General features: G+C 39.9%; 1 protein-coding gene across 1 annotated transcript in view; it reads left to right on the forward strand.

The window, feature by feature from the left end:
• Positions 1–2,859: 2,859 nt before the first annotated feature.
• The window catches only part of LOC102306339 (short transient receptor potential channel 7), a 15,530-nt gene continuing 6,252 nt past the window's right edge, over positions 2,860–12,137 (forward strand). The window contains exons 1-2 of the mRNA XM_042221982.1: positions 2,860–3,485; positions 7,773–8,535. Of these exons, the coding sequence (XP_042077916.1) occupies positions 2,998–3,485; positions 7,773–8,535 (1,251 nt within the window). The 5' untranslated portion in view covers positions 2,860–2,997. The remainder of the gene's footprint in view (positions 3,486–7,772; positions 8,536–12,137) is intronic.

Consider the following 12,137-nt stretch of genomic DNA (forward strand, 5'->3'; position numbering starts at 1 on the left):
CATTTTTTTGCTGACTCAGGATCAAATCTTGTGAATATGCATGTCTAAACAGTATGGATTACCTTTCTATATTTTAGTTTGTGTGCTCTTCTAATTTATATTTATTTAATCTATGGTTTTGCTATTTGTAAGTATACCCAAAGTAAAACATGCCAATAAATGAGAGCTTATGATTTTAAAATGTACAGACAGAAAACGGAGATCCTTAAAAATGTATTCAAACATTCTGAGTGGCAGAAATTAATGTGGTCTGCTACCTTCTAATTATCCGAAGAGGGAGGAAATATTGACCTGATGGGGCAGCAGGGTTGCAATTTACCTTCTTCAGCCAATGCTAGAAGCAGCTCAAGGTTTCGGAAACTATCAACTCTTTCCAGTGGACTTTCTCTCCAGATGCCACGGGTTTGTAGAGGTGAACAGCTGTCAGATGTGGAGCCCAGACTGAGAACATTTATTCTATAACTCAAACACAGTAAGAGATGCCTGGCATCATCAAACTGGCACATCTGTCATCCCCTGTCACAAGAGAATGGAGACTTCCAGACAGCTTGTCCAACAAACTGGACTGACTTGGCTGCTAGAAGTAGTATTTGTTAAAAGTGGAGCTTGTTAAAATTGGGCTGTTGTAACATTGCATCTTAGCTAAGGCGTGTTTGGATAGGTTTATTTCCAGTTTGGTCGCTTGCACAATGTAATGGGAAACATTTTTTCTGTCAGATTTTATGAAGGAAGGAGTTGTAATTTTGCAACTGTGCAAAATGAAAGGAGAGTGTTTGGGCTGCTGGGAGGAACTGGATTGGTGTTTAATATGATCATACTTGGCCTTTGTTCTGTTGCAAGATATAATTCAATCAAACTTCTGTATTGCTGTCTGTCTGCCTTTCATCTTTGTCTTTGTCTGTTTATCTTGAACATGTGAGGAGATAATCTTAAATCTACACACTGGAGTTTACATAAGCATTTAATATACTGTTAAACTCACTATTAGCGAGTTGTGTCCTTTACTTTGAAATCGTAGTTTCACTCTGAATCAAATGGAACACCAAATCGCTCTTACACAGTTATGTGGCTTTTCTAAACACTCCCAATCAGTGATTTCACAGCAAGAGTTCTGCCTCTGACAGACAATAGAAACACCTGCAGTGACACAGTGATTGGGCTGAGGCCAGACAATTTCAAACCCATGCAGAGGCATTACATCATGCCTCTTTTTTTAAAAACCAAAAGGATAATCTACTGTTTACCATACGTTAAAAGAGTGTTGCATATTTATGTGTTTGTGAAAAGCTGCAGCAGGTTATTTGAATAATCAGCTTTTGTACTTGTTACTTACATTTTTATGCTTGCTCATTTGTTTCTTGAGCATTTTTATATTACAGTAGTGCTTTTTACAATGTGCGTTTACAATGCGTGTTTTGGTAAATGTCAAAACAAATGGAAAAAGTTGTTTTCAATTGTAGCTTAATTTATCTTAAAATGATATGCACACATATTTCAGTGCCATCCTTGTCTAATTAAGCTTTTATTTAACTGCTGAATCAAAAAGTATAGATTAAACTGGAGCTTTATCACTGATAATGCATTATCCATAAAATGTTCTTTCATTCAAGGTCATTGTGTTGATCATACAGACTACTTGATAAAAAAAAAAATGTTTTGGTATTTCCAAGAGAGAGGCTTGTGCTGTAGCAGTTCTACACTTTCATTAAAATCTGAATTTCTATGTGTGTAATTACTCCCGCATGGCTGCTTCACTGGCTTTTTTCGTTTTAATCCCTTTACTCTAATGTGAAAAAGATGTGGTATCTGACATTAAAATATTTATGAGTCACTTAGTTTCTTAATTTTGTAGAAAAGGAAGTTATGGGTATGTAACTTTTAATTTTCCCTATATGACTGTCATTAGGTTGATCGATCTCAACCTCTAAAAGAAGCCAGTTAAACCATAGCATGTGCGAAAGTTATTGGTTATCAAAGGATAAACACATAAATCTCCAGCGTGTGTCTGCTTATCTTCTTGTAACTCACGCTTAAGGAATTCAATCATTAGGCAAATATTTTTATTATTTATAAGTATATATTTAAACTGGCATTGGTAAGTTACTGTTATTTGTATTCTTTAATTTAACAAAACTCAATAACACTTTTATGCAGGATAATTCACAGACTGTAGGTTAACTGTTGTCCACCCAACACCAGAAAAGAGGGCTTGTTGTGTGTGGATGTGTTTGTTGCATGAATACAAGAATGATCTAAGATCAAAGTGCTGGGTTAGAACTGGTTAGTGTCTGTGTGGGTTTGCAGGAAGTCTCCATCGTGACTAATGTGTCTCTGCCACTAATTAAAAGACCGAACATGCACGCACAAATGGACACACAGTAACAGACTGTATATCCCTTATATCTGACAAACCCTTGAGAAAGTAACGGCTTTTTATATGAAAGTAAAGCTCCCACTGATATTACTTGTAAGCTAAGACTCGCTTGTTTGTTCTCTAAAGCAATAACAAGATGAGATTATGCCAGTGCCAGTAATTGGTCAATAACAGGTGGGCATTCTCATTAACCCCTTCACATCCTAAACAAGCTCCCACCCCTCTCTCTCGCCCGTCTACTCGTAAAATTAGATTTTTTTAATTTTTATTTTAATAAACAAATTTAAAAAGCAAAGTTACAGCTTATTTGTACTTGCTAATTAGCAAATGCAACCCTGAGGTGTAATCGTCTGTCTTGGCCGGTGTTATGTGTAAGTTAAGCTACTTTATGGTGTTGCCTCTTCTTCTTTTCCTTCCATTTTGTAAAGGGTTGGCTTTTCCCTGCGCGCGCACTCGCTGCCTTCTAATTAGCGCGCGCACTCAGAGGCAAAGGTGGAGGCTTGGCTCGTCGCCACGGCACTGCTCAGAAGAAACTTGTGCGGTGGCAACTTTGACAAACACTGTTAAATGTCTGTCACATAGCTTAAATATTTTAAAGTATATGGTGGACGGGAACTCTCCCAATGTGTGACGAGGGCGAGGAAAGCGACAGCGGCGAGAGGGGGCACCTTTCCGAGTCTCCCTCCTCGCCTCTCTCTCTCAGACTTCCCCGAGGATCTCCCTCCTCTCCGCGGCCCCTAGACCTGTTCTCCTCCGCCTCTCCGCTGCTTGGGGACACCGACCCACCTTACCTCGCCTCTCCGGAGTGTCTTCACCCGTCTCCAGAGTACCAGGAAACCGGGGGTTCCACACACTTTACGCCGCCAAAGTTCCCCCAGCGCACCGGGGACACCGGCTCGCCGTTTCTCTCGCGGCCGGGTATACACATAGATGCGGTCTACGACCAGTACGATGACCCGTTTCCCAAGTGGAGGGGACGTGGAGCGGCCAACGCTGAGCGCTTTCAGCACCGCGGACAGAGACTGCACCGGGCTCCGGAGCTCTCGGACTATGGGAACCACTACACTGTTGAGCACATAGACACCGAGTTCAACTCCGAAACCCGGCAAACGTGAGTCCTCCCCCTCACCTTATATAATTAAGCCAGAAAATTAATTCGCGTGCCCTGTGATCACTGGCCTTGTGCAGAGTCCGTGGACTTATTTCTAAACTATAACCACAAACCTTAATCCACCTGGAATGTCAACAAGTAGAGGTCAGTTTTGAAAAGCGTGGAGAAAGGCAGGATTGACACTAAACCAGGTGCACCTAGCTTGTGAGGCACAGACCGACACTGCATAGACAGCACATTAGCAGACTTTTCAAATAAATGCTTTGAGTAATGTTATTGGTGACATATCTGAACTTACTGTGCTTTTAACATCACATGCTAAGATGTGCTGTTATCTGAAATATTAGTTCACTGTAAGTCAGTAAGTGGAATTTCTAAAGCTGCCACTTTCTCTTCCATCTCAACCTCCATTAAGCTGTGAAGTCTTGTATGTGCAAAATGCATATGTGAGGAAGTGAAGCCCTTACTACCTCCTTGTGTTCAGAGATCGTTAAATAGGAAACAGGGGCAGATTAAGGCATGTGACACAGAGCTGGAGCAGGTTGCAGAGATTGATTTCCACTATACAGTGTACAGAATTATGTTTAGCTGTTTCCTGTATAACTACATATGTATTGAATTGTTTCAGTAAAAACAAAGGAACACAGTTTTGGTGTATGCAGCCCACTGCATCAATTTAGAAAATGTCCAGAGGAAAAAAGTGGGACATAAATGACAATACTTAATGGATATTAATGTTACACTGCCAGCTTAGCTATGACTATCAGATATTGAGAATAACAGGCCTCAGAGTTTGGACTTTGATCTTCCCTGGTCTGGCTTTTTGATACCAGTGTTCAGCTTAACAGGCCTAACATGGAAGAAGCTCTCTCTGATGCCTGACTAGGTGAAATGTTGGACACATGTATGCTCAGGTTTTGTGTGAAAGAGCTGGTTAGAGAGGCTGGACATGTCTGTTTCTCATTACCATTAAATTATGTTGAGTAACTCGACTTTGATCTTATAAAAAATGGCAATTTACTGTTTGAACTCTGTGTGTGGTTGACAAAAGCAGAGACAGAGAGCCAAGAGTGTAACTTTTCTCAGATGTGCGTGTGTGTTTGTGTGTATGTGTGTGTTTGCCCACTGATAAAACACTAACTCATTAGTCATTTCTATAAAATTTGATTTCAAACCTGATTAATCTTTTCTTTCCTTCCTTCTTGCTAGTTCACCGGTAAATGACCTAACCTAATTGATTGCCTGCACAGATTATAAATGACTTAGTGCCTCAACCCTGGAAAGTTCAAGTGTGAAAAGAGGACACGTAAAAAACTGTTCATGCAGTTTACCTGGCTGAAAAGCTCATAGTGACAGTTATTTTATTGTATTTTCATTCTGTGTTAAGGCTTCATTCTACATTTCCAACACATTTTTTTCCTGCTTTGTGAGTAAAAAGCGTAAAAACGCCTTACGTTTGACTGTGAGTGGTTTTGCATATTTACTCCAGAAAGTAGCATTTACATTTGTTTTGTAGAGATATAGTCCAACCATGTATTTTATTTTTATTTTTTAAATTTATGTTGTAGCTATTCATTGAGCTTGGCTTCCTGGCTTAGTTTTCCAATAATGCTTGTATAATATACATTTTTTAGCCACATATGATGTTTTTCTTTAAAAAAAAACCTGGTCTGTCCACCTGTGCATCACCCAAACTACGACTGAGGTTGAACTTTTACAATCCAGTGAGCTAGACTCAAGCCAATTAAGTGTCTGAGATCTCAAAAGAACTGTAGTTTGAGACATTTTTTTGAACAAGCACCACTGCTGTGTTAGAGATACTTGCGGCAATGGTGCAAGATTGCCTTTTTCTCTTTTTCTGTCAGTTTTGTTGCTAGTACAAGAGGGAGCTGTGTGATTGGACAGCCGCTCTCAGTGATCTGCAGGAGGCTCATACTGGGATCCACCAGCAAATTGGGCAGACTCAGTAATAGCTGCAGTTTCAGGATTTAAAAAAAACCAAAAAACAGTACTTACATTACTATAGTGAATAGTCTGATCACATTAAATGAAAATAAAATAGGTGCCATCACCACTGAATCTAAGCTTCATGATTTTGAAGCCATGTCCACTTTACAAAATGCAGAGTGTATACTTAGTATGAAACTGAGGTGGGTAGGTTTAATAAAATAGTTTGAAACAACATTAAAGTACTCCAGTATAAAGTAAGTCATAGATTGATAAAATGCTTCTTAACCAAAGCTCTTGGATAAATATTGTACTCTCCAAGAGGACAATTGTAGTCAGATGTTGGTTGTTTTAAAAAGCAGTTTTTCTTCCCTTCTTCTTCTTTTGTTAAATGCAATAAGTCTTTTTTGTCTTTCTTTAGAATTACCACTCTATGACATAGGAATTTAGTCTCAGACCCTAGATATATAAGCCAAAACACATATGTACACATGCCATGCTTTGATAATTTCTCTTCTTGTTCTGTACCTACATGTAGACATGGCTTCTCTCTGCCTGTTTATCTCAATTGTGTCTGGCTCTTCTTGTCTGCGTGACTCTCGTTCCACATTAAAATGATGACGGTAAATTTTATTTCAGAGCCGAATCACAAACAGCCAAAGATGGATGGAGAGGGAGCTAGAGAGGGACAGATAATGGCGATTCATTACCTGACTATAAGGTTATCTAAATGGGCTGGCAGCCAGCCTCTTTCTTCATTTATGAGAAATCCTCCCAATGTTTACAAATATCTCTGTAAGAATATCCCCCTCTGTATGTGTGTGTGTGTGTGTGTGTGTGTGTGTGTGTGTGTGTGTGTGTGTGTGTGTGTGTGTGTGTAAAGGTGGAGAAGACATTAGACACAACTTAGAGCGTAAAGGACTGACTGAACAAAACACACAATGACCAACAGGAAAAGATGCTTTTGTGCAGGAGTTAATAGATAGTACTTTCTTTAGAGCCACTGTATAGTGTCACCTTACATTACATTCTATTGTTAATTTAGGTTTTGTTCATATTCTGGTGCCCTAATGTGTAATTGTTCATGTCTCTGTATGGGGGGTGGGGGTTGCTTACTCCCACTGATTGGCAGTCAAGGACATGCACAACTGATTGTGTCACATTTGACTCTCTCTCCCCCTCCCTCCCTCCCAAACCCATACACACACTCACATGTACACACAAGATTTGTCCTGGTGAGCTCTCTTCATCTTCTCAGTTCCACATCCTTTGACACCCCTGGGGAATATTTCTACCTTGAACAAGTTTCCATTTTCACCATTTCCTTCAATTCAATGTCCTGCATTCTGTCCATGCACACGCACGCACGCACGCACGCACGCACGCACGCACGCACGCACACAATTACAAATAACTCAAATTCAAAATAACCTCACATGGTATTTTTATTACTTTTTTTCATTTTGCTGGCAGGTCTAATATGAATCTGGACCCCTAGTCATTTATAAGGTCACTGTATCATTTACAGCCATTTAACTCATAATAGCAGCATTATATTGAAAATCCTTTAACAGTGTTGTACATGGATAATACTACCCAATTATGGCTTTAAAAACGGTACCTCACCTCTGCTATCTCTCTCTCTCTCTGGGGAGTTTCAAGGTTTTTTCATTATCTGGGTTTCACCGACTGTCCAATCATACAGCAGACACAGATGCTACGGCGAATTTAATTGCAGTGGGTGGAGTACAATAGTGCTGATTTGGACAATTTGTAACAAAGTAGTTGGAGCACAATAGTCCTGATGAAAACTGTTTTGCACTAATGGACATGATTAAAAGCAGTTCTCTTCAATCTACTGGCACTGTGTTACTTCGGATCGTTGGACAAAGGTAGAAAAAGACACTGTAAAGAGCAGGATGTGCATTTTTAAATCCATATCCATGCAAATTTCCAAGTGACTAACTCTTATTCACCAGTGTTCAAATGGTCACTTTGGATGACACAGTATAAGTTTGTCATTCTAAAGCTAGTTAAGCTGACAGCTTCATCTCTGCTTTGGCAATCACCGCTGTTGACCTGCCCAACAAAGAGATTTGACAACTGTCCATGGAGGACTTGGTATGATACATCATAGGCAAACAGATTTTAGCAGTCTTTCTGCTTGCCTTCAACATTTGCTTTCTTCCTCTCTAATTTTCAGTCACTTACTCTTCATCACTTTGTTGCTTCTTTCTCTGAGTCTTGAATTCCTTTGTTGTGTTCTACCTCCATTGCCATCTCAATAATCATTGTGGTTTTTAATGATGTAGTGTGTTTAACTGTCTTTACTGTCTCCAGGGTGGAAGCCATGCATCGCCGCCACACAACGTTGAGGGAGAAGGGGCGTCGCCAGGCAGTGCGGGGCCCAGCCTATATGTTCAACGAGCGTGGCTCGGCCCTCACTGCAGAGGAGGAGCGTTTTCTGGATGCTGCTGAATACGGAAACATTCCTGTGGTCCGCAAGATGCTGGAAGAGTCCAAAACCCTTAACTTTAATTGTGTGGACTACATGGGCCAGAATGCTTTGCAGCTCGCAGTGGGTAACGAGCACCTAGAAGTTACTGAGCTGCTGCTAAAGAAAGATGGTTTGGCTAGGATTGGTGATGGCCTCCTTTTGGCCATCTCAAAAGGTTATGTTAGAATCGTTGAAGCCATTCTCGCCCATCCTGCTTTTGGTGGAGGTCTGCGGCTGGCTTTGAGCACTTTGGAGCAAGAGATGCGTGATGATGACTTTTACGCCTACGATGAAGACGGAACGCGCTTCTCGCATGACATCACACCCATCGTCCTGGCTGCTCACTGCCAGGAATACGAAATTGTCCACATCCTGCTGACGAAGGGGGCTCGCATTGAAAGGCCCCATGACTATTTCTGTAAATGTTCAGAATGTGTGGAGAAACAGAAGAAAGACTCCTTCAGCCACTCACGCTCCAGGATGAATGCATATAAGGCCCTGGCCAGTGCAGCTTACCTGTCGCTCAGCAGTGAAGACCCTGTGCTCACCGCCCTCGAGCTCAGCAATGAACTGGCAAGACTGGCCAACATTGAGACAGAATTTAAGGTGAGGTGTCCTATTGGCTTTTCTTCATTCTTCTCTTTCTTCATACTTTACTAGTTTAAAAATAAAGATTTGTTTTGTAGAGATACAGATGTCATACTACAAATGTACACTAGTGTCTATAAGTTCAACCGCCAGCTATGAACCTTATTCTACCCGCTGCTTAAATTTGAAAAATGCTAAAAAGCATGTAAGTGGGTGGCAGGAAAGGGCTGAGGAGGATGAACAGATGTGTGAGCCAGGATTTGTTCAGTGATCCTCAGGCCAGAGAAGAAAAGTGACACAGAATCACAAGGGATCTCAAAGGGCTCTTTTGAAATGAGCGACTGCTCCCCTCCAGAATCCAAAAACTGACATTAGTGCAGTGGAGCACCATGGTGATTCCATGCCATATCAGTTTGAGCAGTTGGCACTAGCCCCAGTAATATTCCTCTCTCACTCTGTCTTTCTCTTGGTATCAAGGGATTGTCCTGCCATCTGCAGCTGTCAAGCCATATAAGGAATTAAAGGGAAAGAATGTAATCCAGTGTTTCTCCTAAAGTGCAACTACAAAAGTAAGAGTCAGACGCACTGCACCAAAACTCTAAAACTAAAGTAGATGGTGGTGTAAACCTTAACTGCTTTGTGGGGCCAAGGGAGAGTGGCCACCATCTAGTCATGAAACTGGGTTTTGCAAGCTTTAGCATACTTTAAATATTAGATAAGTATTTGTGATATTTTCAAGTCATTAACTGCCAGTGTTTAAAGATGAGCTAGAAATGTCAACATTAACCTATTCATGTATCTGTTTTATCACAGAACACAGCAGTTATTTCACAGCTCAGGTTTATTTAAGCATCCATTAGCTCTTTAATCACCTTGAATATGCCCTCCACAAGTCGATTCAGTAGCATTTATCAACTCTAAATCAAGTCTGAGATAAGTTGACAGTTTTAAATAGTTTAGAAAATATACCTATATTTTTGTTCCACTGAAAGTTTGTAAGCTCTTTATAATAAAATTTATAAACCCTGTCCTGAATTGTTTTTTTTTAGTTCTGCTCCAAGGGGAAGCTTCTTGTTGAATGCAGCTGCATCAGTGCAGATGCTTAAGTAAAAACAGCACATTGAACATTATTTTCAGGGATCTATCTTTTCTTGAGCCTGGTATTGTGATTGACTAAGGTCTTTTTATTGGTATATTTTTTTAAAGCTATATAGATCAGGAATATGCTGCTTTAAGAAAATATATGCATCTGACTCTTCCCCGCATTCCTACCAGTGATCACATCTTGAATGTATTTCCTAGGGCACTGTAGATTTTTATTACCCTTTTGAACTACCTGTTAGTAATTCAATGTGCCCTCAAGTTGTGGGGGGAAAAAAGAGTTTAAAATGGAGCATTTTGCATTGTGAGAGAAAAATTCCTTTCTATGCTGCAGTCACCAAAACACACCTTGCTTCCATGATAATGAAACTGATGTAAAAATACTGACATGAATGTACGTTAGTATTTGTGTCACTGTCTTGGTGAGGAATAATTTTAATTTCAAAAGCTTGGAAGTAAATATCATATCTCCGAAGGGATATTTGAGGTTTAAAGATTGGACGTTAGGATCAGGGTTAGAGGTGAGTGGCCTCTAAATGGATTATTTTGCTTGTGTAATATTTAATATTGTTTCTTAAAAATGTAAAGCCCATATCATTAATGCACTCCAACCCTGAACCTTTCTAAACATTACATGATGGAGATGCATGTGGAAACATCAATGTCTGACGCAGTTGGACTGGACAATAAACACCCTTTAAATCCCGAGATCAAAGTCCAAACTCAGAATAGAGCAGCTCATGCTCCTCCTGTGTACACTGCACTGGCAGCTCTCTCATCTAAATCAAAAAGAGTATTTCCACAAGTGATAACATATCTAAAGAGGACTATTATCTTCTGGGTTAAATGTAAGAAAGGAGAACTTCAGACAGTGTGCCTAACTGATGTTCCCTTGTTTTCTGTAGCTTGTACGAAAATGATTTGAATTTTTTTTTCATTCTTTTTTTAAACAAAAAAATCAAACCTGAGTTTGTTTGCTGGCATCTCTGTCAAGACAGGGTCATTGGTTTGTGCTCACTTTACACTGTGTGGTCAGGTGGGCATGCTTTGGGTAGCAGCTTGAGGTAGAGAGGAAGCTTATTTCCCCCTACTGTGCCAGCTCGTGTACGAGTCCCAAATCAGTTAGCGTTGGATATAATGGGTAAGGTATTCACTGAAAAACCAGAGACACTCATCCATTAGACTCGTACATTATATGTATACATTTATACTTGATCATTTTTTTTTAAAATTTCTAACGATTTCCTTGTTTTGTCAAGTGAGATTCACTTATAAGTGAAAAACTGTCTTCAAAGAAAAGCTGTGAGAACAGTTTTCGCTGCAATATTGGATCTGTCTTGTCTAAGCTTGCTCAGACCTGTGCAAAGGAGCTAGAGGGTATGCAAGTGTCAGTCGACTGTCTTTCTTCAGAGACTGACTGCACGAGTGGCTTGTGCAAGCTATTAGTAATGGCCTATGGGTACATCTTAAAGAAATCCTAGCAGTACTATGAATAACTGCATGTAAAATGTGCACTGGTGTGATTACCATTAGATGGTACTGAAGCATCTGGTGAACTAGAAAATGGCATGCCTTTGTGCACCCATGTAGTGCTTCATTCTCTTACCCTCAACGCTCTTGTTAATAACCGTCATTGCTTCTCTGGTCCTTCCGCTTTCTACCCCCCATTTGTGTATGATATTCAGCCTTTCTGCTTGTCAGTCTGTTCTGTCTCCAGACAAGTTAATGAGAAGGGCTCACCTGAGGGACCACAGTTGTGTTGGAGCTCATCTGTCTCATTACCATCTCATTATCACCCCTCTGTCTTTTTTCTCTTTATTTGTTTTCTTGTCCCTTATCGCATCATCTTCTCATTAATTTAAAATATCAAGTAAGTAAGTAAGCTGTGTGTTTTTATGGAGCGTTCAAATGTGGGTGGGAAAAGTTAGAGCATTTTGTTGCTAACACAAAATGTTACATATGAACTTTTGTATGCTATTAGGTGCAATTTTATGACTTCAGAGGTATATTTATCTATTCATACAAATCTCAGTTAATATGCCCAGTCCTCACCATTTCCTTGGTGAATTAATTTAGAATTTATGCCATAAGTTTATATTTCTTTCATCTCACTTCTAAAGCTAGTATCCTGAAAGGAGCAGAATAATCTAATCAACCTGCTTGAAGTGCTGTACAAGTATACATAATGTGTTTTTGAGATTAAGGCAATGACCATGTTAGTGCTTTTGTGAGCCTCTATGACATATGGGAATCTCTAACATATTTCTAAGCGTCTGTGGATTTATTCATGTGTATTTTCAGAGAAGCATAATTGAAGGTACGTGTTTGTCCAAGACTGAGAAATAAGCTGCCAATCAGCAGCCTATTTATTCAAGAAGCCTCTAAATTCACATTATTCAAATCATCAGACCCCATTTTCCTTATTGTTGGTTTTCTCTGTGTGTCTGTTTTCTTTGCACTTGTTTTACTTAAACAATATTCAGCAGCTATTATTAACAGCATTTTCAGTGGCTGTCGTT

The sequence above is a fragment of the Haplochromis burtoni genome, unplaced genomic scaffold (genome assembly GCF_018398535.1).
Source record: "Haplochromis burtoni strain Fernald_Lab_line unplaced genomic scaffold, NCSU_Asbu1 Contig_4, whole genome shotgun sequence".
NCBI classification, from domain to species: Eukaryota; Metazoa; Chordata; class Actinopteri; order Cichliformes; family Cichlidae; genus Haplochromis; species Haplochromis burtoni.